This window comes from Corythoichthys intestinalis, chromosome 2 (genome assembly GCF_030265065.1).
Source record: "Corythoichthys intestinalis isolate RoL2023-P3 chromosome 2, ASM3026506v1, whole genome shotgun sequence".
In the NCBI taxonomy this organism is placed as follows: Eukaryota; Metazoa; Chordata; class Actinopteri; order Syngnathiformes; family Syngnathidae; genus Corythoichthys; species Corythoichthys intestinalis.
This window is the reverse complement of record NC_080396.1, coordinates 48018472-48046468: the sequence shown is the minus strand read 5'-3', so window position 1 is coordinate 48046468 and position 27997 is coordinate 48018472. Positions and strand designations below refer to the sequence as shown.

The following is a 27997-nucleotide window of genomic DNA, read 5'->3' as shown; positions in this document are numbered from 1 at the left end:
CTGTAGATTTATAAGTTTGTAGTTTTATGCATTTATTATGACAGTATCTATCAGTTAAACAGTGAAAATTAGAGGGAAACTTTGCATGTTGATTTACAGTGTGCGCTCCTGAATCATCTGCTTTTGCCGCTATAATTTTAAATTAGGGGCCACTGTGCTCAGAGTAAAAAATGTTAGTCTGGAGCCCCGTGCACTGGTGTGTGTTAGTGCTCACCTCCAGCTGGCGCAGTTGTTCCCTCAGCAGCCTCTTCTCCTCGTGCTGGGTGCTCAGGGCGACCTCCAGCTCTGCTCCAAAGCAGTGAGTTATTGGACACAGAGCAGCCGACCAGCCTAGCGCTGACTGCTTAGCTACAATCTCCTCTACGCTCTTCTCTGACAGGCCTAAAGGGGACGCCATACACAGCAGGGGCGGTCTACCAGTTAGTTTGCCTGACATGTCATCCACAATTTAAACTGTCGGTCAAAGTTTGGGATGTTTTAGACTAAAGTTGATCGGTCTTGTGAAGGCTTTATTTGTGTTAGCGTTAAATACCAAACTGTTCCTGTGGTTTTTGGCAATGTGTATAGTGCCAAACTCTACCTTTTTGTAAATATTAGTACCGTAATAACAATACATTGTATTTATGATAAATTTCAGTCTGAAGACTCACAGACATGTTTGTTTTGCCACTGCTGATGGGTTTGGTGTCCATTTAGCACCTCCTGCTGAATTCAAGTAAAGCTACATGCACTATCCACTTCATGGTCTTAAAGCTTTTGACTACTAGGTGCAAAAAGATAACACAAATGTTCTTACCATGAAACTTTGTCTGTTCCAGCTGAGATTCATCCTGCAAAAAAGGAGGAAACAAAGTCAATCTCTACAGTAACCTGAGAGCAAGCAGACTTAGACATTGTCTGTCAATCACCTGCTGCCCACTGACACGCTCTGCTGCTGGATCCTCCCCTTTGCCACTGACATCACACATCCCATTGGCGCCCACTGACTGGTCTGTCTGTGAGGTAGCGTTTTGTTCGATGTGTGAGAGTGTCGTTTTTGGCTGCTCTGTATAGTGCTCCTGCAGGGCTGCAACAATCAACAGAATTCATATGTACCTCTAACACAATGTTACTTAGAAGACCGATTCATTTTAATCACAAATTAGGAGTGTAACGGTTTTCATAGCATGGCTGTGGCAAGCCTTTGTCAAAAATACCATACATGTGTAGAATTATAAACACTTTTGAAGCATGCAATAATCCACCTTATATTAGCAGTTCAATTTGTGCTGCTTTCAGAGGCATCTACATCGGTTTATCAGCTAGAAAATTTACTTCTCCTCAAATAAAATTATTTTTGAGGAGTGTCTATTAAGTTTTTCATGATTCGTGGAAAGTCTGGGTCCCATATCCAGGGATCGTGTAGACATTTGCAAATTTTACAATAGTGCCTTTTGATACGAGTTTTTGAGTTTATTTTTGCTCTCAAGATAAATGTGTGATTCAAACCCCCACCGCTAGATGGCGGCAGCATACATTACTACTTTGGCAATAGTTGATGTTTGAAACAAATGTTACATTTTTTTTGAGGGCTGTCAAACAAAATTTTTAATCCAGTTAATCACAGTTTAAAAATTAATTAATCGTAATTAATTGCAATTAAAACCATCACTAACATATGCCGTATTTTTTTATAAATTATTGTTGGAATGGAGAGATAAGACAAGACGGATATATATATTCAACATACTGTACATAAGTACTGTACTGTATTTGTTTATTATCACAATAAATCAGGCATGAAAATGGGTCAGGGGTTAAAAAGGTGAGAAGGGTGTGGAGGAAATATGTTCCAGTACACTGTACACCCCAACAAAATATTGAGCTGTCGACCCACACTGTGTTTCAGCAGGGCCGTGCAGAGACCGGTGGAGGGGCGGTTGCTCGTAGATCAAAAGGGGCACATGAACAAGTATTTAATACACCTTAAAACAACATAACTTCAATTTTAACCAGCTTTAGATAATAATCGGCTGCGACTGTGACATACTTTAATTGGGAGGGGGCAACAGTGAATAGAAATCAAAACTGTCATCCACACTTTCTGGCTGTTAGTCAGTCTGCCTCTTTTCTTCCTTCAACCTCTGCATCAAAACTTCCTTCCTCAACTTGTTCATCTGAGAACACACCACATCAGATGGTCACTGAGCCACCCACCAACAGCACAGTTTTCTCAAACCTATTATTTCATTATTATCCATACTTAACAACTCTAGCACCTTATGATTAATAAAGCAATGACATAAAATCTTATAGAAAAATAACATTGTAATTGTGTTTATAAATGTATTTAATACCCAACTATCCTTGCAAACCTGTTCTTACCAGGTCTGCTATTCACCCAACTGATGAGGTATCCACTGCCTTTAGCAGCCTCATCCAACTCCTTTTTTTATCCCTCAATATCGTTTCCCTACGAGGCATGTCTATGTAATGAAATATAAATATTTAAAAAAAAACAAAAAAAAAAAACACTCCCCGGTGGCTTTTAGTTTTAAAGCTTTCTTAATTTATTTCTCTCTCAATAACGATGGAGGTAGATTTGTGTTTTTATTATTCAATCAAAAAACAAAGTTACTTCTATCAAAAACAAAGTTGCTTCAATCAAAATACAGTTATACTTTTAATCCCAAAAAAGTCACTTCAATAAAAAAAAAATTGTTTTTGATTGCAAAATAAATTTGAGACAAAAAAAGCATTTGAAAACTATTTTTCTTGATTGAAACAAATTTTTCCATTGAAGTAATGTTGTTTTGCATTTGGGCCTCATTTTGGCTAGGACATTTGTGTTTTTATTATTCAATCAAATAAGTTGCTTCAAACAAAAAAATATATATAAAAAGAAAAACTTTGCACATGTGTCAATCACCGTTTAACAAAGCCTGAGAGGGTTTGAGTAGACTCACTATGAAGCATTTAATAAAGCCAAGCATTTTCTTACTACTTTATTCTTGTTTAAAAATAATTCGGTGGGGCAGTACCATGTTTAAAACTTATCATAATTCTTACATTTTGAAGTGCTTGAAAACCATTTATAAATGATACTTTGGTGAAAAAAGTGAAAAAACATGTCTTATATATATGTATCTTTTTTCCAATGTAAAATCTGAATAAATACATTGAACACACACAAAAAATGGGGGGGGGGGGGGGCGCTACTTCGCGGTTTTCACTTATTGCGGCGGGTTCTGGTCCCCATTAACCGCGAAAAACGAGGGATCCCTGTATTTCTGAAAAGCTTTAAGAAGCAAGAGTCATTCCCACCACTCGTCGGGCCGGTGTTGTGTCGACACCGGCCGTCAGCTCAAGTCCCAGCCGAAAATAACGCGTCTAAGGCGGACGACGGGAGCGATGCGATGCGAGGCGACCCCTCAATCCGAGAGCATGCCGCTTAATTTGACTCAACAGTGTGTTTCTTCGTTTATATTACCGCTAAATACACAAGCTTGACGCCAATTTAACGGGAGCTATTTTTTTTCATGGGAGATTTGGCTAGCTCTGGCAGTGTTCAACGCAAGCTGCAACGAATGGCATTAACTTTTTTATATCGCAAAATGTGAAAACGATTGAAACCATTACTCACCAAATTCAATCTGCTGGCAAATACAGGCAAGTGTGTATGCTGCGCTCTGGTCTGCCCCGGTGTGGATAAGGCCTGCTTTTTGTTTTCGCCGCTTTGCAATGCAACCAAAGGCTCGCCGAGCACTCCTTGTTTCACGTAAGGAGTGCGCGCGTTTGGAATAATGGCACGCAGCTTGGGCCGATGATTGGTTCTCGTCAGCGAAGCAACTAGAAGGATTTGCTGACTGTCCGTGTCACTTTTTTAAAGAACCGATCAGTTTACGTACTAAGTTAATCACATGATGATAATAATAATAATAATTAAATAAAACCTCCCGACCCCCCCCTCCCAAAAATAATTTCTCCTCGGATCTACGCAATTCACGTAGGTCGCCCTTTTTTACTTCAAAACGGCGAATTTCGCCGAAAGGTGAGAGATTTTCATGCCTGATAAATCCACAAGATGGCACTGTTAAAGGGATCCACGGATAGAAAGACTTGTAGTTCTTAAAAGATAAATGTCACTACAAGTTATAGACATTTTATATTAAAACTAGGGCTGTCAAATGATTAAAATTTTTAATCGAGTTAATTACAGCTTAAAAATTAATGAATCGTAATTAATCGCAATTAATCGCAATTCAAACCATCTATAAAATATGCCGTATTTTTCTGTAAATTATACATATATTCTGTAAAATAAATTGTTGGAATGGAAAGATAAGACATAAGATGGATATATACATTCAACATACGGTACATAAGGACTGTAGTGGGCATTTCACTCTACTGTCATTTAAATCTGTCTATGCTGTCCTCACTCCGAAGCGTCTACTTTTTCCAAAGCTAGACAGCTAGTGAACAACGCCTTAATAATCAGACTTCTTCCTTTTTCATCTGATTTATTAATAAAATGGCCTCAAACCATTGTCCTCTTTAGACCGTCGTAAAACTACAAAAAAAAGTACACAAGCATTGCATTAGCAACAACGTTAGCTTAGTACGCTATACAGGTTCACTAAACAGAAACAAAAAGCGTCTCATACAAAAATATAACATTTCGCTTACTAACATAATATGCACATTCTTTACAACAACCATACTTACGGACAAATCTTGTCCAAGGATCATATAAGCACAACATTACAACGTGGGCGTCAGCCCGAGACGTCGTGCAGCCATAATGAACTGGCAAGAAAACAATAAACCATGTCGCAAAGCGACCACAAGAGTTCGCTGTTGGACAGCACAAAAAGCCTTGCTGTAAAATCTAACCAAAAGGCAGAATACTGTCTGAGCGGGACATGTGCGTTAATTGCATCAAATATTTTAACGTGATTAATTTAAAAAATTAATTACCGCGCGTTAACGCGATAATTTTGACAGCCCTAATTAAAACCCCTCTTATTGTTTTCGTTTTAATAAAATTTGTAAAAATTTGAATCAAAAAATATACTAGTAGCTCGCCATTGTTGACGTCGCCATGTGGGACGTCACATGGGCTCCCTGCCGTTCTTCCACAGTGTCTTTAAATACGTAAGGTAGTGATTCAAATACACCACAAGGTGTCAATGGCAAGTTTTAAATTAGAGATCTAGCCTACGTTTCATCTAACATTTCATCTAATATTGGACCATTTTCAGGCAGTCAATGTCTTTATTTTTCGATGTACATTTTTGAAAACAGCCAACAATTGCACCTCAAATGTGACTAAAAAAAAAAAAAAAAAAGACATTCACTGCTTTCACTCAAAAAACTTTTAGAGTTATAAAAAATATATATAATTCTTACCTAAATTGAGATATGAGCATGGTCATGGATTGACTTACACTTGTATTAATGTACCAATGTGACATCTGACAAACCGTACCTCGTACTTTCTTTAGCAGCGTGGCGTTCTCAGCCTGCAGGCGCAGCAACTCTTCATCAGTAGCACTGGAGGTGGCATTAGGACTCGGTCGGGAAGCTGTGGCGCCGCCCTCTTCCTTGAGGTGCTTGTTGTCCAGTTCCAGCTGCTCAATTTGCAGACACAGCTGGAAGCGACCAGAAGACAATGGTTGTGAAAATTCTCGACCCAATTATCAATTCAGAATCGACGTGTTTGGTACCTTGGAGAGTTCTGCCATAAGCGTGCTATTTTGCAGTCGAAAGTCCTCTTCCTGGCTGTGAAGTTTTCCCTGAAGCATCTCGTTCTCGCTCAGCAGTGCTTCCACTTCCTGCAGACAGGTTACTTTGACTTTAGGGTACCTAATTAATTGGCCAAGGTTTGTTTTTTGTTTTTTTGTGGTTGTGATGTGCTACTGTTGTGTTATGCTTTGACTTGTGCAAATGTTATTTTGGGCTATATTATAATAATGTGTGTTGTGCGCCTGTTGAAGTACTGTCGTGACATTCTGCTAGAGATGTGATATTATAGTGGCAGTGTTGTTGTGACGCTATCGCACTGTGAACTTCAACATATAAGCTGAAAACTCCCTATCTTCATTTTTTTTGTAGTCAGGCCAAAGCAACAACTAATATAGAAATATTGTCTATGCGTCATCTTGTATTATATTTGGGCCGAGGAATTATGTTGAACTCAAGAGAGGCGCTTAATTTATTCAGGTCAGGGGCTGATCGGGGCATCTATTAGTAATTACAAACCTTTTTGATTGGCTGTCAAACTTGCAAATACCCAGAGGTTTTGCTATTTGCACCTATACTTGGTTCCTATCACTGCGATTAGGGATAGGTTTGTAGAAGGGACCAACTAGAGTGGGCCATGGTAACCACAGTAAAAAGCAAAATAACTACTCACCTGTGCTTTTTTACTTTTATTAAGTGCCTATGGAGGAGAAAAAAAAGCACCCAACATTAAAGATAATATATAAAGTATCAGAATAATCAATAACGCTTACCTTCTGTGCTTTGACAAAATCTCTTTCCAACACCACATTTTTCTGACGCAAGGTGCTAAGCTCTGAAACACACATGGTCAACTCCGTTCATGTAAATGCTCGTGAGGGAGCACCAGAGACAAGCAGAAGTATTTTTGTTTACCAGCGGAGTTCTTCCTCAGTTCATCAGACAGCTGATAGTTGTGTGTCCTCAACTCCAGCAGCTGAGCCTGTGCAGCACGCACGCACGCACGCACGCCAGGTCATGTGATTAGCATGGTGAAGCTACTTTGTGGTACAGCTGTCAAATTCCTTATCATGCACACGGCCAGCAAATCTCTGAAGAATTACATCTATCAGTAATGATACGTAATGTTATACATGACTGTATTCTAATAAAGAAACGGCAGTGGTTGAGTGTTTTTCGTCCTGTGGATATTTGTTGATGCTAACTGAGTCCCGTTTACAGTTCACGCCACCTACAGGGATTCTTCCACACTTTGCTTACTGGACAGCAACAAGGATGACCACATGAATGTGGCCTTGTTTATTGTCTCGGCTGTTAGGTTAAACTAGCAACACGGAAAATGTTTGGAAAGACAGCGGTCGTCCTACCCCGAGCGGGTAACATTAGTTAGCATCCAAAACACACACCTGTCAATTTTGGGACAAAGTGAACAGCGACGACCTCCGATCGTCAGTGTGACACAGGCTTGCAGCCGTATTGTTCTTACCTGCATACGGTGAAACTCCTCCTCTGAAAGCGCCTGCGACATGATGTGATGACGACTAGCGGAACGCTAGGCTAAGCTAGTGCTAAGGGGAGGGCCATAGGTATGAAGAATATTTAGATACGAGTCATACGACACGCCCCTATGAGCTGCGTGCTCACGATTTTGTTAAGCTAGAGGGGGCAAAGTGTGGCGGCCGACCAGGTAAGTGGGCAACCCAAGCTCCAAAATATGGGATGCCTGTACTTTGAGAGGCATACAACGCCATACAATAATGATAAGGGATTGAGAATAGCATTTCCTATGTTTAATGAATCTATTGTGATAGAACATGAATTGTTTTTTTTGTTTGTTTGTTTTGTTAAAGCATTTCCTGTGTTTAATGGATCTATTGTGATAGAACATGAATTGGTTTTTTGTTTGTTTGTTTGTTTGTTATGTTAATAAAAGTTTGTTTGTTTTGTTAAAAAAAGTCAACCATGTGAAAATTAGGCATGTTGTTTATCCGGTCTGCCCACAGGTGACAAGTGTCTTCAAAAGCATAGTTAGGTATGATATATTATTATTATTATTATTATTATTATTATTACAAGGCTAGATGTCTGGTATGCGCTCTGAGCCAATGGTGACGGGCGTCGTCAGTCATCGGCCATTTTTGCGTCGGAGCAATGGCGTTCCGCAACCAACACGTCACTTCCGCTCATTAATATTCATGACATTAGCTACTGTTGCTAAGTAGGGACAAGACACCGTTTATCCCTAATAGGAAATGAATGGTAATCGTGTACGAAGAAGATGTTTACAGAGCCAAACCTACCTGGTGCCAAATTGACTGGCAAAGATGTGGAAGAACATAAAAATGTTCAGTTAAAGAGATGGCTTTACTGTCGAAGACTGAAAAAGACGGGAAAAAACGAGCCGACCTAAGCATAGCTTTAGCTTTTTTATCGACGCGACTGACAATGACATTCTCCTGTTTCAACAAGCTATCCTTTACCATCAGCCCTGTCTTTCTTATATATCCTCTGGTTGTCCAACGTCTCTTACCGTTCTTGGGGGTAATTTAGTTAACTTTGTGTAGTGATCGCAAATGCTACTCAGTGACAGCCAAAGAACACTTTTAATTTTTTCATGATAACACATCTTAATCGTATAATTTATTTACACTTCCCCCTTACTAATGTTGTTTATATATATATTATATATACAGTGCCTTGCAAAAGTATTCGGCCCCCTTGAATCTTGCAACCTTTCGCCACAATTCAGGCTTCAAACATAAAGATATGAAATTTAATTTTTTTGTCAAGAATCAACAACAAGTGGGACACAATCGTGAAGTGGAACAACATTTATTGGATAATTTAAACTTTTTTAACAAATAAAAAACTGAAAAGTGGGGCGTGCAATATTATTCGGCCCCTTTACTTTCAGTGCAGCAAACTCACTCCAGAAGTTCAGTGAGGATCTCTGAATGATCCAATGTTGTCCTGAATGACCGATGATGATAAATAGAATCCACCTGTGTGTAATCAAGTCTCCGTATAAATGCACCTGCTCTGTGATAGTCTCAGGGTTCTGTTTAAAGTGCAGAGAGCATTATGAAAACCAAGGAACACACCAGGCAGGTCCGAGATACTGTTGTGGAGAAGTTTAAAGCCGGATTTGGATACAAAAAGATTTCCCAAGCTTTAAACATCTCAAGGAGCACTGTGCAAGCCATCATATTGAAATGGAAGGAGCATCAGACCACTGCAAATCTACCAAGACCCGGCCGTCCTTCCAAACTTTCTTCTCAAACAAGGAGAAAACTGATCAGAGATGCAGCCAAGAGGCCCATGATCACTCTGGATGAACTGCAGAGATCTACAGCTGAGGTGGGAGAGTCTGTCCATAGGACAACAATCAGTCGTACACTGCACAAATCTGGCCTTTATGGAAGAGTGGCAAGAAGAAAGCCATTTCTCAAAGATGTCCATAAAAAGTCTCGTTTAAAGTTTGCCACAAGCCACCTGGGAGACACACCAAACATGTGGAAGAAGGTGCTCTGGTCAGATGAAACCAAAATTGAACTTTTTGGCCACAATGCAAAACGATATGTTTGGCATAAAAGCAACACAGCTCATCACCCTGAACACACCATCCCCACTGTCAAACGTGGTGGCAGCATCATGGTTTGGGCCTGCTTTTCTTCAGCACGGACAGGGAAGATGGTTAAAATTGACGGGAAGATGGATGCAGCCAAATACAGGAACATTCTGGAAGAAAACCTGTTGGTATCTGCACAAGACCTGAGACTGGGACGGAGATTTATCTTCCAACAGGACAATGATCCAAAACATAAAGCCAAATCTACAATGGAATGGTTCAAAAATAAACGTATCCAGGTGTTAGAATGGCCAAGTCAAAGTCCAGACCTGAATCCAATCGAGAATCTGTGGAAAGAGCTGAAGACTGCTGTTCACAAACACTCTCCATCCAACCTCACTGAGCTCGAGCTGTTTTGCAAGGAAGAATGGGCAAGAATGTCAGTCTCTCGATGTGCAAAACTGATAGAAACATACCCCAAGCGACTTGCAGCTGTAATTGGAGCAAAAGGTGGCGCTACAAAGTATTAACGCAAGGGGGCCGAATAATATTGCACGCCCCACTTTTCAGTTTTTTATTTGTTAAAAAAGTTTAAATTATCCAATAAATTTTGTTCCACTTCACGATTGTGTCCCACTTGTTGTTGATTCTTGACAAAAAATTAAAATTTTATATCTTCATGTTTGAAGCCTGAAACTTGGCGAAAGGTTGCAAGGTTCAAGGGGGCCGAATACTTTTGCAAGGCAGAAACGGTAACAGTGGCAGTCAGAAACCATTGTAATTCTTTTCAGGTCATTCATTGTCAGACAGCAGCCGTACAGCACAACGTTACGCTAAAAAAAATAAGTTAAAAATATAAAAATGGCTTACCTCTTTGTCCTCTGAAAGACCATGCCAACCCAACATAATGTTTACTGCATATGAAATGTGAATGGATTCACCGAGCTGGTGTTAAAGTCCGTGCAAGTGATTCGTCTTCACATTTTTTCCTCCCGAGTTTTTGGTTTCCGGAAACGTATGTACAAAACATCCTTCATGTGTCGTAATGTCTAGAGTCGTTTCTACTAGTTCCAAAAAAGCAATGCGTGATCGGCATGTTCGTTTTTGAAAGATTACCGGCGAAAAGTAGCACAAATTACGTTGTGTCTATGCAAGGGCGGGTCTATAATGTCCCACTTCGGCTTTACCTCCACTTTACGATGCGACGTCACGGTCTAAAAATAGCCTGCGTGCGGTACGCCATTCGGTATTGTAGTCAACAGAGCTTACATATTAAAATAGCTATGGATTGTTCATTTTTCATCAGATTTTTAAAATTCTTGGTTGGTCCTAAACGTCAGAGATGCAGTAAATCTACTGAAGCAAAACCTTCCCCTGTTTGTGTGCAGAATGTCGAGGCTGTAAATTCAATGTGCGTTGCTCTATGTAAAATACGTACATATTGTACACAAGCCTATGTACAATGATGTTCAGAGAAAAAAAAAAGTTCATTTAGCTTTTTTCCTTTACCTATCATGTTAACGCTCAGCCTCGCTAACTGGATGGAACTGCCAGGACTCAAATTTAAGGATTGGATGAAAGACAAGAGAAGAAATGTCTGCCTCGCGCCCCATTAAGCAAACCAGGCTGTTGCTTAGGGCCCCCAGTCAGCAGGGGCCCACAGAGGGCCAACAGATTTAGCACACGTAGCTTTACTGCACTGTCGCAGCAACAAGTGTAAGGAGTGTTTCAATACCATGGAATCGTTTAGCAGATTATCTAACGATTCTGTTATCAATCCCAATCAGCACTAACTATGTCACGTAGATTACACATGAGTCCAAGACAGCGGTGAGTGTACTATGTTACTGTAGTTTTATGTCCTAATGTAGTAGCAGACTAGCAGTAGTAGTAGTAGTATTTTTATGTCCTAAACCAATTAACTGCCTTGACTTGTTGTAACTAGCTTGTTAGCGTTTGCTAACAGAATTGCAGCATGCTAGCGTTTCTTCATACATAAAGATGTTACCTAGAACATAAAATCAGCTTCCATCCACTGAGTGTGGCGTGAATGAATAATGCAATGGGGGGGGGGGGGGGGGGGGCTTTGAGTGTCCTAAAAAGCGCTTTATGAGAGTGAGGCGTTGTTAGACTTTTATTAAATATGCTGTTGCTCCAAGTCCAACTGTCCCCTTACTTGCACACACTGAAGGGCCCCATGTTGCTTGTTGCCTGGGGCCCCCGGGGACCCTTGCTACGCCTCTGCCTATCAATTGTGCCCTCTGACTAATTTCTAAAATATGGTATGAAAGTAACTTTAAAAATGTTCAGAATGATGCTGAGGATTGATGGTGGTGATTGAGACTTTAAAAGAGCAGAAAATTGTTATTATAAATGGTCAGACTTGATTTTTAGGATATTGTACGTACGCTGTAATTTGTAAAATGCACTTTATCTATTAATTTACATTGTGTGTTGTAAATAAATAAGTAGAATAAGCTCAATTAAAATTTAAGTTTCATTTCTCTTATTTGCCCCAGCTCAGGGGTTTGATCATAGTTTTGACAGGTCATCTTTGTCTTGGGTTAATTTGATGGAATTCTCTAGATCAAATTACTGTACTTTTAAATTTTACAGAAGGGAAGTCGCTACTGTACAAGAACTAACATAAATAATTAATAACAGAATTGGAAGTTAAATAGTTATTATCAAATAAGAAACAATACATTTATTTCATGTTAGGAAGCATCACTTATGCTAACTTTCAGAACCCAAATTTAAATGTGATTCACGTCGCAAAAGAAGTAGTTTAAGCATTCTGTTGGCTTATTCAAAACATAACTATAGGTTATTGTGCTCTCCCATCCATTTCCTATGCCCCCTTAAGACTAACATCTGGCAACAAGTCTGCTTGACACTATGTACATGTGAGTGTGTAATGCATTGTGTGTAGTGTACAGGGAAGCTGCACACACTTTACTGAAAATAATAACAAACATCTGAGAGGTTTTTCATCAATAAACCTCTTTTACGAATGCTGCCATGAGGTGTTTGTAAATAGGCCTCGAGACATTTGTACACTATTAGAGTTTGGTGTGCGTAAGTACTCATATTTAAAAGATAATGACACATTTCCAGATGTTCAAAATTAGGCGCTTTGAAAGCTGTCTTTAAAAACTGTTTTTGGCAACAAACGTTGATCCCTCGACCCAATCTGGTTGATCTTAGAAATGTACCATTCCCGATGAACATCTGTTAAAGGAGTTGTAGTGTCTGACACTTTTCCATTATCCATTTACACTTATCCATTTTTTCCCGCTGTATTTACATTTATATTTAGTTGCACTGCATACACGGCTTGTTGGACGGCCAACTTGGCAGAGAGTTCTTTGTTGGGATAGAGTCGTGTGGTAATAGTGACGTCAGTGATAAACCTCTCGACGAAGACACAGCTACAGTCAATGGACACAGCTCACAAACCCGATTATTAACTGATAGCATGTGCAAAGTCATTGTGTTTTAATACTGTTTTTATTTATGTTTTAACTTTTCTAAATCCTAGCATCTAAATATATGGACATCACATTTTTGGTCATGTAGGCCACATCTGTATTGCAAATGTATATTTTTGCCTACATGACCTAAAAGGTGACATCCACATTCGTGGATAGCAGTTTTGGGTGGTTAATTTAGATTTTACAGTTAAATCTTGTTTTATTATTAGTTGAATTCCGCATTTATTATAAGGGGAGCATGGGACAGGTGGTAGATGCCTACACCTCCATCCTTTACTCTTGCGTACTTGTCAAAGTGTCCTTGCGCAAGATATTAATCCTCCAGTTGCTCCTGATGTAATCATTATAGGTGAAATGCGATATGGTGTCAAAGTCTCTGAGTACCTAGAGCAGAGGTGGGCAAAGTAGTCCACAAAGGGCCGCAGAGGGTGCAGGTTTTTCTTGATATCCATCATGAGGACAGCCGTTCACCAATCTGCTTTCTCACAAGTGCAAATAGTTGATGTCAGTCAGGTGCTTCTTGTTTCCTCTAAATCTTCATTGGTTAAACTGTCTGTGCTGAATCAGTTGGAATGATGAACAGGACCCACTGTGGCCCTTGAGGACTGGTTTGCCCACCCCTGACCTAGAGGGTAAAAATATTTTATTGTATACAGTCCAACACAAGTAAAAGCCAATTGACCATTACAGCAAGCAGGGAGCGCTCATTGTTTTTCAGTTGGTTGGAGTCACCTGAAAAAAACGGTTGTGTGACGTCATAAAGTACATGTTCAGTACTCAGTAACTGAATCCCTCTTTAAATATTGTCTTCATTTGAAAATTGCTTGACGGAGGACTGAAATAAATAAAAGACACACAGACATTCCGTTGTTCACTCTAAAAAAAACATTATTGCATTTGAATACAAATCAGTAGAAAACTAAAAGAACATACCCTTTGCTAAAAGATCTTACAGTAGGTTAAATTGCCGCTTCAGAACTTTTATATTCACAAGTGTTGTCTTTATTTGGTTAAAATAATAATGACAGCTACAATTCAGCATGCAGTGCACATCTTTCCTCTTCATGTGAAACCAAAAGCATAAATGGTCATTTGAAAGGCCTAAAATTTCTTGAGCTAATCTAACTGATTGGTATCTAAAAACAACTGTCTATGAGGGGAGTCTGAGCCACTTTGTCCGTGTGGTCCGCCATATTGGAGAAGGAAAGAAAAAAAGTGTCAGCAAATTGCATCGTTGTCTTATTTGTTTGTGCTTGCCACTACCAATGCCAAATTTTAATGGTGTTTCGCGCTTACGATAACATTCATGAATTCATTTATTTATTCACCTGTGCCACTTATCTTCACAATTGTAAGAAAAAGAACCCAAATTATTATAAGATCCAAACTACCACAACACTACCATTACACTAACAACAATCGATCCCCGATTGGTAGCTGAGCAGAACACAGTTCATATGAATCTTTTACCTAATGTTATCCACAATGCAGTGTGTGTCGTGATAAATATTAATGATTAAATGAGGCATCATGTGCTTCAGTGATATAACACCCACTTGTGTGTGCGTGCTCTTCGGCGTGCCAGTTACCAAGGTTACACAGACCAGCTGCCCTCTGACTGTCACATGACAAGGGTTGTGTGAAACATTATGTTTGACAATCGCTGATTGGATGACAGGCGTGAAAGCAAAATGTACAAGGTGACATCACCCAAAAAAGAGGAAGCAATACTTCCTCTAAGCAAATCGGACCGTTGGAAAGAAATTCACCTCACTTTTAATCTTTACAATGCGAATGGAGAATACAGTCAACTAACAGGTTTGCTTTTCCTTTTTTTCCTTTTGTTTTCTGTTTATGAGTGATTTGAAAAGATGACAAGAGACTAATGACAGATGTGAGAAGTAAACAAGGAAGGAAGGACAATGGTGACAAGAACATGACCAAGAAATAGGAAAATGTTAGAACAGCAGGAAAGAGGTGGCAAAGAAAATGCATAAAAGATAAAGAAGGGAGGAGGTGAAACAAAAACTAAAGGCAAGAATAACCCAATAAAAACAAGAGGTGATTAGTGATGAAGGAAAAAGGTGACAAACAAGGAAAGAAGGAAAAATGTGATACGAACAAATAAATAGGTGACCAGAGAACACGGTGGAGAGTTAAGAAAGAAGGCGATAAGGAAGGAAGTGACTAGTGGTCAAGTAAAGCAGTGACAAGAAAACATAAGAGAAAGGTAAGAAGTGACTAGTAAACAATGAAAAAGGGAACATAAGGATGGAAGGAAAGTAGCGAAAAGTAACCAAGGAAAGAAGCACCAAGGGAAGAAAAGAGGTGACAAGTGAACTGGGTGTGAATTGAGAGGTAAGAAAAAGGGAACAGTGAGAGAAAGATATAAGAGAACAAGTAAACATGAACATGAGGACATAAAAACGACCAAAAAAGGAAATAGGTGACAAGTGAACAAGGAGAGAAGATCATGCAGTAAGGAAGAAAAGGGGATGAATATGGAAAAAGAAGGAAGGAAAGCTGAAAAAAAGTCGACAAGGAAAAAAAGAACGCACAGGGGGGAAAGGGACAAGTGTACAAGGAAAAAACATAAAGTATGGATGAAAATTAAATGACAAAAGATTTACAATAAATGATAAAAAGACAATTGGTGGAGAAAGAAAGAAGTAAGTTTTAAGCTAGAGAGAGAAAAAGTGGACAGGGGGAGAGGAACAGGGAAGGCATGACTTGGGGACCCAAAGTTATGCTAGTTTGCGCTGGTGATGATACAGTACCTTTGCATTAGCATTGATGACCTGTCCTCTCCCTGGATAGTGAGTGGCATAATGAGTAACGTGACGTACGCTGTGGTCAACAAGCCTAAACAAAAGTACCCACCGTCTGAAAACAGGTAGGCTCTATGTCCATCCAATTCTAGCGTCCTTCTTTACATTCTTTCCTGGTTCACGTGTCACCGCTCTCCTACCTTCTGTTCTTCTTTCCTTTTCATGTTTGCTTGCTTCCTTATGTTCTTCATTCTATGCCAATTTTTCCAATTTGTTTGTTCACTGGTCATTTCTTTATTTCTTTGAATGATTGAATGTCCTCCAGAACTTCATATGGCTCTCATCACTATGACAACGATCCATTAGTGACAACATTGCCATTGTACAGTATGGTCGGACCCTCAGAGGGCGCCTGGAGCTCTGCAGGTTTAGCAGAATTATCGTCTGGCGCTAGTTTGGAGTCTGTATCAGGTAATGAGCAACTCACCTAGAAACATTTTGAGCAAGGGTTCATTTTCACTACAGGGCTCAAGAGACTGCTCCTAAATGGGGGCAATTTGCCCCTAAAATAGTTTGACATATTTACTTGCGACTGCCACCTCTGGTCTAAAGCGTAACTGCGGCCTCTGTTAAGCTCGTGCATAGCATGCATGATTGTATGAGCACGAACATGAAGCAACGAACGTTTGGCCCATCAAATCAGCACCAGAAACGTGAAACAGTTAGTAGCTAATAAGTCTTAAGTGGCTAATGTAAGTGGATTAGAAAAGTGTTTTTGCCAAGCGGAGACTAGGCGGCGAAACCCCGCTGCTGCCACGGGGATGCGTTTGGATGTGCACAGGCGCATGTTCGCCCTGAGTCGTCAACCCGAAGTATTGAACGGGCAGTCTCAGTTAAAATGTCAGGGCTCTGTGTACTTATCAGAGCATCGGTGGAGTATGCATGGAGCAGTATTTTAAGTTAACAAAAAAAAAAAAAAAAATCCTGTTTAGTCCCTTTAAATAAGTAAAACGTTACATAAATAACATTTTAATGACACATTTTATTATTCATTTAGTTGTGTATTTATTATTTAATTTTGACACTCCTGGTTCTCCATACTTTCCTCAATTTTCATTTTTTTCACACCACTTAAACTACTATCTGCAGGTTTTTTCCCCCCAAAATAGGATATAATAATAAAATTGAAAATAATAATAACTATGCATATTTCTCTCCTTCCAGGCACGCACAACGATTACGAAGAGGTTTCTACCTCAGTGACGGAAATTTCCAACAAGTCTGTGCGTGATAGCCTTGGTCAGTGGATATTCTACAAATGGTTTCCAAACTAGTTAGAAAAATAGAGACAAATGAGTGACGGATGACGTGATAAGTGAATTAGGAAGTGACAAGTCAACAAGGATAGAACATAAAGAAGGGAAAAAACCGTGACAAATAAACTAGGAAACAAGAACATACGTAAGGAAAGTGGTGACGAGTGAGCAAGGAAAAAGACACACGACGACAGAAAGAGATGACAAGTGAACTTGGAAATGACATAGTATAGGAAGAAAAGAGAAGAGCAAGGAAAGAAAAGACAATGAAGGAAGGGAGGAAAGAGGTAACAAATGAACAAGGAAAAAGGTGAAATTTGAATATGAAAAGATTACTGCACTACAGATATACTATACGATGCAATAAACTCTAATACAGGGTGTAGTGTTGTAAAGTAAACATTTCAGATTTCAATTAATTAATGGTATGGTGTTTTAATTCGGATTCTGTTTCAGAATATAATTACCGGGTTCAGAAGCCAAGAGGACCCAGACCACCACCTCCTGCTTGGACATAACAGGTGTCTACCAGACCCAACAGGACGTGTTTGCACTTTGTATTATGTACCTTTACTCTTGTTTAAAATAAAAACATTTGTATAAAAGTTTTCTGAAACAATACATTTTGAGGAGGAATATTAGTCATAGTTTAGTAACTGTATAATGACCATAAATCAAGTCACAGTCATTTATGCAGTCCTTAATTTGAACAAATGTCTCAAAGGGCTTCACAGGCCCAAAGTTGACAGACAATTTTGACACCCTCTGATCCTAATCATACCACAAGGGCCCTGAGCCTTTCATAGTGGAGCATTTTGCATGTTAGCAATCATAGTGAAGAGTGTTTAGAAGGTTAGCATGTAGCTGTCTAGACCACCACATACTGTATTTAGTGTCTAAGTTTGGGAATGAGCTGCAGCATAAACATAAAAGTAGAGGGAAGAAAAAGTGAGATTGGCAAAACGAGCGATGAGTGATTCAATTTCACGTGATGATGTGATTTAGAAAGGAGAGCTTGTTGCTAGGCAACAGAGCAGCTTCCCTTTCAAGTTTCCCCTCCTTCTTGTTGTTTTTTTTTTTTAAACAATCAGGTCAGAGCGAAGCTCATTGGTAACCATGGCAACAGCCTCATCATCACCATTGTCCAGCCTAAATCCAGGAAGTGGTGGTTCTTGACACGATGTCATTTCCTGCTTCTTCCAGCCACCGAGGCAGACATTCCTCATCTGTGGTTCTTTTTTCCTGGCCATCTTTTTTGTCTCCTTCCCTCTTTCCTTCCCTCTCAGCTTGCCTGCTTGTAAGTGAGTGCCTGTGCGTGCGTCAGGGTGTGCGCGTGCGTGCGTGTGTGTGAAAGTGGAAAAAGATGAAAACATCAAGTGAAGAAAATGACAGAGGAAGAAGTGGTGGAATGATTACAGGCTTCGATGTTCAAACCTTAAAAGTCAGCAGACGTTATTTTAGGCCCGGGCCTCTGCTGAGGAATGTTTCTGGTTCTGCTGGCTCACACCCTGCAACCATGTGACCAATCAGACTCCACTGATGAGGAAGACTGTCGTCATAGTAATTGGATCACGCACACATACAGACACAAATGTTACTATTTGTTGATAAATAAAGACTAGTTAGTTATGTAGTCTTTGGCCCATAGTGGCAACACAAGGGGTGACCCAAGATATGCCGTAGTCAGCATTCTACTTTGAAATAAGGGTATGGCAGTTTGGATCTGGACAAGATGATGGAGTCATGGTTTCCATGCCCTCATTACAGTCAAGAGGTTTCCGGTTGAAATCTCAGCTTCCAAAAATATCCAGGCATTTTAGCTTTAGTGAGGCCTTTGGCGTGAATGCTTGTTTGTTTGTATGTGCCCTAACAATGACTGACGATCCGTCCTTTTGTTTATATTTACCCTGACATTGACTGGTGACCAGTCTCTTATTTGTATGAGTGTATCCTGCTTCTCCTACTATAACAGACTGGGTTATGTTCCAGATTAAGTAATAAGGGTTTGGACCCCAAAGATGGTTCTGGAGGAGAGTAGGCTCAAATTCAAATGTCTTTAAGGACAAGTTCCTAGGCATTGTCAGTAGGCCTACTCAAGCAGCAGCAATGGAGAGTATTTAGTAAAGGTGGGAATCACTGTAGTTTGTCAACAATAGAAACAATAGCATAAATAAGCAATTTTGCACTATAACAAAGAAGTGGAAGTATTAAAGAAGTATTAAATTCACTATAAAGCGTTAAAAGAAGCATGATACTTCGCGATGTTCATTTCAGTATTTTAGCATCAATGACATATGTGTTGGCAGAAATGCTGATACCTTTGCCAGATGTGATGGAATTAATGTTTTGCACTGTTTCAGCTGACTCACACGGTTGGTCCTAGCTTTGCAATAATGCATTTTCTGTTGCTCCAATAGAGTAAAGTACTGTGATTCACAACAAAATTGTCATTAACTCATTGGCTACCATTAATGACGAAAGACATCCAAGAGGGCAAGACAAGGGTATGGCAGGACAGGACTAATGTTAGGTTTTAACTGTATGACAAAGTTAAAAAGATGAACAAGACATTGACCATGCGCAACCAACCGGAGGGAATCTGGTTTGATAAATTGAAGACACAGAATTTCATTTTCCTGAAAAAATTCTGGGCCCTTTCACACTTTTGCTGGCCCTTCAACAGGATCCACACTTTCATGGGCCCCTCGTGATGATGGTCCAATTGGCTGAAGGGTTCGATGGTGCTATCAACAAAATCTTGACACTTATACACTCTATTAGAGCTCTGCGCATCATCAGTGCGGTCGCGGAACCAGTCCCCCCCCTAAATACACCCCTGACGCAGCTAGCTATTGGGAAAACAAGCTATAATGGATCTAGGAAGTGAAGCAGACAACATTAGAGTTTCAGACGGAGAAAGGAGAAAGACAAAGACTGATTGCATAGGTAAAGAAACTTTAGGACGTGTGTTTATCTGCAGTATGTGCGGATCACATTTGTCCCACAATGGCTGCGCTCACAAGTGGTGTCAGTTTTTGTGTGTTTGAACATTATTTGTTCTATTATCAGAGGTCTAGGAAATGTGTGATTTGCATAATTAAACACTTTGTCTAACCTTCTTTCTAGGGGTGTTCCAATTGCATATTTTTGCACCAGAGTCAGAGTCCGGGTCACTTGATTTTGACAATCTGGCGATACCGAGTCCAATACCGTAAAAAAAAGTGTTTTAATTTTTTTTTTTTTTTTTTTTTTTTTGAACAAAAGTTCCAAACATTTTACAATACTGTACAGTTTACAGTACTTCCTCTTCCACTTTTTCCAGGAGTTTTGTGGAGTATAAAACGTGTATGTCTTTTTTCTTATGGCAATGCAATTGAATTTCTGGATTATTTTGTTCATTTTTAGCCCTTAAAAAAATATTTATTTATTTATTTATTTATTAAAGCAACACTAGGTAGCTTTTCAACCTTTACAAAATATTTTCGTAACATTTGTGATAATATGTCTACTGAAAACTAGTTGAATAACACCTCTTTTATATCTTGAGGGGCTCTGTATCACTTTCACCGGCACAACTTAACTTTGAGGAAGGGGGCAGGAACCCTGCCACAAAAAAAAAACTACAAATGTGTTTACTGCTTCACTGCATATGTCACCTCCCCCTTACCCCATTTATTATGAAGACGGAGGTCGATGTGAACGCTTTCGCGTGAATACTGCAAAGATGGCAGAGCAACAAGAGACACAAAGTTTTGTCTGAGGAGTAAAAAAAGAGAGGCTACCAGGATAGAGAGAATAAAAATTGGCCCGGCTTTCACTCGTTGGCGTGACACACCGCCCCACCCTTGTCAACCAAACTCATCAGCGCTGACGAGTTAGGTTAGGGTGGAGGGGTTTGCCACACGGTTGCTAACCGTCATATGCTATTGTTTAGCCACAACTGGATTCATTAACTTATTACTAGTCGTCCTTCACACAGCAGCTGGAAGCAGAAATGTTGTTTAATCTATCTGCAGGCGACCAGGAGATGGATTTTTGATTCATTGTTGATTTTACGACACTGTTCGGGTGTGCGCTGGTCCTCATGGGAAACGCTTGCCTGGTACACCACTCACCGCTGTTCCAGCTATACAGTCTGGCGACCGTTCGGCGGATCAAATTCCCAGGGCGGAGCAAGCCACAGCAAACATACAGCAGAGTGGACCAATCAGCGACAGGTGGGCGTGCCGTTGATAAAGCGACAAGAAACTCTAGCGCGAGGGAATAAACATACGAGGAGAGCTGAGAAGTTTATTCAACATGGCTAGCGTGAGACAGACTGTTGGTTTTAGCGACTCGATTTGTTTTTTGTTATTTAAAAATGAATTTACTGCGGATTGCAACATATTCTCGACCCTCCCGTTTGCCATCTTTGTTGTTATGGAAACAACTTCTAACGCGCAATAGTGACGTTGGTCGTTAAGAACACGTCACACAAATCTGATTGCACGGATGATTTCGTTCTGGCTCGAGAGGCCAACAAGGAGGTGGCTCCAGTGCTTAATTTGTAAATCATAAGGTGCGCAAAGTACAATGGACAGTGCAGGGATGATGAGACGGGCACAGCTCCCAGAACGTACGCAGAAAATGGTGCTCAAAACAACACACAAATGCCCACTTGCCATGCTGTGAGACTTACAAGCATCAATTTCAGATATGCGTGGTATAAATGTTATGACAATAATTTATGATTATTTAGGCTATACTCTGCACAGCACGGGCAATTGCCCACATAACCACAGGTGGGACTTATAGTACACAGTCACCAAATAGATTCTCAACAGGTCTAACATGTAAAACATTTTTTTAAAAATCATAGGTTACAATAAATAACAAACCTCCCATTATCATTATTTATTATAATAACAGGTGGGTTTGAGGAAGCTCTCTGATTGGTCATTTGCCGTGTATTAATTACGATATAACATGACAAGATGATTTATACATGGCTAGGGCCTCATCACTAAATGTATCAGCCTGTGGTTTACAAACATATTTATCCGTTAATTCATTATACTTCTAAAATAATTGATTCCAATAACACAGTTGTAATTATTGTATAGACCCTACTCACCAACGTCACAGAATGACGTGTCGCTGTATCCGGCCGCCGTATTGTCAGTCATTGTTTATCCGTATTCTCAATGGTTTCAATTTGTCGTGCAATTTATAGTGCAATTCATGGAAGCCCCGGTGCTTTCAGACGCTGTAAACTCATTGGATGCGTTGCATAAAAGGCGTTATGTGGAAAAGCTTCAGTCTATCCATTTGCCAGATCCATATTTGATGCCTAAATCGATATTTTTCGACCCGCTGTCTTCGCCCTCTCTGCCTGACATCTGCTACCCTGATATCTACAACTATCTTGTCCACACAAAATCAGCCTATTCTCACGAAAGTTTGAAAAACTTTAAGAGCAGCACTCTAAGCAACATTACCCCGTGTGACCCTTTACTTCCAATTTTCTAAAATGGCGACAATCAATAAAAAAAAAGTTGACTGCGATGGCCGACGCTTCAAGGATAGGTGGATATTGGACTATTTCTTCAATAAAACATGCAACAACTGTGTCTGCCTCATTTGCAAAAAGACAGTCACTGTTTTCAAAGAGTTCGATGTGACGCGATAATGATATTACCGAACAAGACACGCTGACATGTACGACAACATTACAGGGAAGATACGCAGCGAGAAATTATAGCAACTTGAAGCTAGTTTAATTTCACAGCAGCAGTATTTCGCAAAAGCCCGAGTGTCGAAAGAGAACACCACAAAGACGAGACTGTTGAAATTATGAATTTAAAAAAATAATAAAGCAAATGTGACACACAGAAGGGCTTGCTAAAATTTGTTTAAATATATTGTTCTATGTAAATCAGCCAAGGTAGCCCCCTGCATTTTTACCACACCAAATCTGGCCCCCTTTGCAAAAGGATTGGACACACCTGTTTAACTTATGATCCGTAGACAAGGCCAGCTTCTTTCACTTGGTACTAGCTAAATATTATTCAAAATGTAATGATGGTGGAAGAAATAAGCATCTTGAATTTGAAACTGTATGTTGTCGGCGATTAGCCTCGCAATGATCATAATTGTGGTTGTCAGCCCAAAACCCTCTAAATATATATTAAATGCATCTTACCAGATATAAAATGACTACTACATAATCTGTGGTAATCGTTTGGAGCCCAGTTTTCTCGTCGAATTGCAGCAGTCCATCTCGCTCTCCTCTCCGGGTCTCTCGGAATACGGTAGAACTTCAAGTCTCTCCGTCTATCTTCTCTGTTATTGCGACCAACCGCCACACACGCCTTCACCATTTTGATTATTAATGTTAACGAGCAGAAAAACACGCCATAGTAGGAGGAATTTACGTAGCGGTAATGCGTCAACACGACGAGTTGACGGACAATATGGCGCGGAGGCGTGGTTGTGATGTCATGTGAGTAGGGTCTATAGGCCCATGTATGCAAATAAATTGAAAATAATTCAAAAGGGTGCTGCCTACTTTATTGCATTCACCTTGAACTGAGCTGCTGTCCAAACAGTTGTGCATTCCATACCTGACCTGTCAGTGGATGTCCCACATTCTTCTCCACTCAGTGCGCTCTCCTCTCTTTCTGAATCATTCCGTCAGCGAGCTGATGTCACGGTTCCCGCCCTTTGCTCCGGTGTAGCTTTCCTGACTCGTTTTGAACCATCTTCCTTCTTTTTGAAAAAGGACAATAAATTTTCTCATCTTCTTATCTCTTTTTGGCATGTTGAAATACCATTTGATCCTGGCTGCTTGCTCCCCAGATGCCGCAAATTTCCAAAGTTTTTTTGTTTGTTTTTATGTCGGGGGCGTGATTTGTTGGTCCAAATTTTCAGTGTATCAACAAATCTCAGACTCTTTCAAATGACGTTAATTTTTTATGAACAACATTGTTACCGGCATCCCCAAGTGGCTGCTGTCCCGTTTCAGTGTGACCGGCATTGCCAATTTGGCGTAGAAGAAGAAGTGGGCGAGCATAAAGGTGAGAGAGAGAGCGAAAAGGAGAGTTGCGTGAGGGCGCGTTGTTGACTTTCTGACTGTGCCCCGCTGCTTTTTGTTTAGTTAATAAAAGTCTCCATGCAACAGCCATCCGAGGTGTCTCTGTGTTTTTATACACTGCACCACCTCCCTGAAGGAAGAACCGGACGTAGGAGCGACGACGAACGAGCCACGGAAATCGCCGCTGCACATATTATTATTATTGTCTACACACAAGAGGTGCCGGATCTGCCCAAATAAGTCACGGAACACAGGAAGGCCAAAATCAAGAGGTGGCGGATCTTGTTCCGGCAGGATCCGGCACAAATTAACCTCTGGATGGGTGTCAGACTCTTCTCACAGTGTTTGAAAAATACAGGGAGAATAGTGTAGCGGTGCCAGGCAAGGGAAACGCAGTTTCACTACCGCTTTTGTCCACTGGTGTCGCTAACATTGACCAAACTGAACAGTTGTAAAGTGTTGCTTTAAAAACCGGATCCTTTTCCCCGATTCCGATCCTCTGTAAAATGGTGCGATAGGTCCGATTTCCAATCACGTGATTGGATCGGGGACATACCTATTTCTTTCACATGAAGGTCATTTATCCTTGATGTTGTTTATTGCTTTAAATATTGAGGCAGGATGCCAGGTTGTTAATGCAGGTATTTGATTGGGCATCAGATATGAACAACAGGAGTTTTCCTATTAAAAAAAACAAAAACAAAAAAAACCATCCATTTTCTGTACTGCTTATCCTGTCCAGGGTTGTGAGGAATTGGAGCTTTTTTCAGTTTTTTCCCCTTTGCATTTTGACAGTGTGTGAAACCTATACCTTGCTCAGAGCCACTAGTTTTTTTTTTTTTTTTTTTTTTAAACATGCTGCATAGGAATTGCTAGGACATATTTCAATGCGTGTTAGCATTCACAACATTTTTTTCTTTTTTAGTAAATTTACTTTGAACCTGTGTGTGCCTCCCATCCATTTTCTCCCTTCATACTAGTGTAAAATATGTGTGTATGTGTTTGTCGTCCATGTTGCTTTTCTCCATTCCAAGTGCTGCACCAATCTCTCACTCTCTTTCTCGCTCCCTCTCTCCACATCTGCTTAAAGAGGAGAAAAACAGCAGATTCTGGATGGAGTGTACCATTTTGGAGCATTTCGGGGGTGATTCTCTGCAGGGAACGTGTCGTTCTGAGTCATTTTAAATGCTGTTTGGCGTAAAATGTAATCGTAGGAATTAAAATAAAATTAAGAGCAGGAGTTCATATTTATTTGCGAAAACCCAACCGGTATGTTATTAGAAAGGACTCCTCAAATAAATTCAACCCCCCTAGCATTGGCAATGGGTGTTATGGTCCAGATTGAGGGGGGGGGGGGGTGTCGCACACACACTCACACTCGCACACATACACACACTCAGTCGAGCCGAGCCAAAGCAGGTTGAGTGTGAACAAGCGGTGGGCTGCCTCTCACTAGCTTTCTCCTCCGGATTATCAACCCTGCTGTCGTCGGTACCGGTAGCAGTAGTCGAGGTGCATTTTAGCAGTCCACATCCTCCAGTACCGGCTGGTCTCGTGCAGCCTTCATGAGACGAGAAGGCGACACGAGACACTTTGGATTCACGAGCTAACCGGACCCCACCGCCCCCAACGCCTGTCTGCTCCCAGGTATGGCCGCTTGCCCATGTTGGTGGCAGGGTTGCGAAAAAATGGAAGGGGGGGGGGGGTGCGAGATAAAACGGTGTCCCGCTTCTACACGCGCATCCACGCTCTTCTCGTGCTGTGTTTTTGTGCGCCTTTTTACTCCCCCCATTGGATCGCGTGGGGTGGGGGGGCTGTCTCCTATGGTTTGAATGCAAGGGAGTTATCAACTCAGGTGTGGCTGCTCGCTTTGACCCAAGAAGACATGCGGAACGTTGGTGTACTCGTGCCTGCTGGGGGACGGGGTACCCCCCATCCCCCTTCCTTACCTCTAAAGAAGGGAGGAGGTTGAAGAGGCCATTAATGCCTGTGCTAGAGTCCGTGTGTTGGGATAAAAGGGGAGGAGATACGTGTGTGTGTTGGGGAGTGGGGGGGTGTCCTCCAAGCAGAGGGACTCCAGACACTGATCCATTAAAGAAGAACAAAGGGGGAGACGAAGGATTGGAGGGGTGGGGGGCTTGGTCCATGTTTGTCATTCCACTTCCATGTGCTGGTGGTGGAGGGGAGAGGAGTGTTGCAGCTTATCAGCGATCAATAATGGCACGTCACATCGGATTGAAGTGTTGAATGAAAGCGGATTGCTCTCTGAAGGAGTCTCCGATTATCCGATAGATCATTCAGTCAAACTGTTGACTGCGTGATAATCGATAAAAGTGACTGATCTCATCTGACGTCATCGGAGGGCATCAGCGATCCACTGAGCTCTCGGGAAAGCCATCTCCCTTTTGATCCATGCGTCCGTTCATCCATTTTGTATCCCACTTATCCTCTCATTTGTGTCGTGGGAGATCTGGTAAGGTATATCCTGGACTGGTCGCTAGCCAATCACGGGGCACATGTAAACAAACAGTGATACTAATGATGGAATGATGTAGCTCTCCGTTTCAATAAGGTTGGCCTGACTGAAAGCAACCCATGAATTCAACAGTGATTTACAGTTTATGTATAAATGGATCGTTTTTGGTCTTGGTGGGCAGCATGGTGGATGAGTGGCAGACAAGTTTGCCTCAGATTTTTGAAGATCCAGAGAGCTTTGAGTTTGAATCTGGACTCTGGCATTCCTGTGAGTAATTTGTGGATTGTTTCCTTTTAACATACCTAAAAAAAAAAAAAATCAAGCTAAATTAATTGGGGGGGAAAAAGTCTCTATGTGTGCTGACATTGGCATCTATATGGTCCCTGGTGACCAGTTCAGCGTTTGCCCTGCCCTTTGTCCAAAGTCAGCTGGGATTGGCTACAGCTCACCAATGATCCTAATGAGGAATAGGAAGTAGATGGATTATCTTTAGTGGGAACTTGTGTAATGGACGCTATCACGTTATTGTGTTATCATGAATAATGATCAATATCGGAGTCAGTGTTACTGGTGTCAAGTTAGTGGTAATGAATTTTTTTTTAATTTGCATTTTTTAAAAGTGTATTATGGAGTTACCGATCATGTAGTGGTACATTTGCATGACCTCGGAAATGTGACTTTCGTTCCCACAGTGATGTTGTGAATGTGAGGCTTGTTGGTTTCTGTATAAGCCTTGCGACTGGCTGCTGACTAGAGGTGTGCAAAATTTCCGATTCTTAGATTATTCGCGATTCGGCCGTGGAAGATTCGAGAACGATTCACAAACATCCAAATTCCGATTATTGAAATATGCCAAGTAAAGCAGAAGTACGACACACTCAGCGTGCCGCGCGGTCTTCGGTACGCAATTAGGGACGGAGCAAGAGTAGCTAAACATCATGCTTCTCATTACCCGGCCCCTCGGGTAACGCCAATGCTCAACTCACGGCTCTAGCTCAACTCATGCCACTAGAGATAAAAAAAAACAACAACAACAACAACATACCTGACTGCTGCCGAAAAGCTGCTACGAGCCACATTATGTTACGGTAGATATCATTTATATAGGACTAGATGCATTATAGCTTCGGTATCGTTACCAGCACATTTACAAAAAACTAGATGCGGGCGTTAGTAACGGCCGCCATCTTAAAGCAGTACACTTCCCTGCAAGGCTGTTGTTGCGAACCTTCCAAGCGAACCTAATTAACTTTCTATCTAAAATACTCCTAAATCGGTAAAATATTGACTTGAATCTATCTTTAAAATAGTTTAAAAACTTTTACATGTTGAAAGTAGACAAAAGAGAAATTATGGAATAACAGGAGCAATTTTAACAACTTTAACGGTTGATTCACAACATTAAATTAATTCAAAGTAGTTTAAAGCTGCTGATATAGAATGGGGACTGGAGTTTTTTATTTACTCTTATTTTTGTATATTTGTTTACTGCTATATGTTAACTTGATACTGAAATAGTAGTGGTTTAGCCTGAGAGGATTTTTGAACAATTTTGGAACTAATGTACAAAACAAATTTA

General features: G+C 40.6%; 3 protein-coding genes across 5 annotated transcripts in view; 2 read left to right on the top strand and 1 right to left on the bottom strand.

Annotated features, from left to right (window-relative positions):
• Positions 1-7318, bottom strand: part of gripap1 (GRIP1 associated protein 1) — a 29131-nt gene extending 21813 nt beyond the window's left edge. For 2 of the 3 annotated variants that reach the window (XM_057829601.1, XM_057829602.1), the window contains exons 1-9: positions 7211-7318; positions 6640-6706; positions 6498-6559; positions 6398-6424; positions 5709-5816; positions 5471-5633; positions 909-1066; positions 797-830; positions 215-381 (exon numbers count right to left, since the gene is read on the bottom strand). In XM_057829601.1, coding sequence (XP_057685584.1) covers positions 215-381; positions 797-830; positions 909-1066; positions 5471-5633; positions 5709-5816; positions 6398-6424; positions 6498-6559; positions 6640-6706; positions 7211-7252 — 828 coding nt within the window. In that variant the 5' untranslated portion in view covers positions 7253-7318. The remainder of the gene's footprint in view (positions 1-214; positions 382-796; positions 831-908; positions 1067-5470; positions 5634-5708; positions 5817-6397; positions 6425-6497; positions 6560-6639; positions 6707-7210) is intronic. The other variant, XM_057829603.1, reaches the window with a different exon arrangement.
• A 7092-nt stretch (positions 7319-14410) lies between these two features.
• ptpn18 (protein tyrosine phosphatase non-receptor type 18) lies at positions 14411-18749 on the top strand. The gene is made up of 5 exons (XM_057829633.1): positions 14411-14604; positions 15604-15679; positions 15880-16025; positions 16779-16853; positions 17327-18749. The coding sequence occupies exons 1-5, from the start codon at positions 14478-14480 to the stop codon at positions 17386-17388; spliced, it is 486 nt and encodes a 161-aa protein (XP_057685616.1). The 5' UTR covers positions 14411-14477; the 3' UTR covers positions 17389-18749.
• A 6582-nt stretch (positions 18750-25331) lies between these two features.
• plxna3 (plexin A3) overlaps positions 25332-27997 on the top strand; it is an 89912-nt gene continuing 87246 nt past the window's right edge. Inside the window, exon 1 of the mRNA XM_057829596.1 lies at positions 25332-25589. The gene's annotated coding sequence lies outside the window, so the exon portion shown is untranslated. The remainder of the gene's footprint in view (positions 25590-27997) is intronic.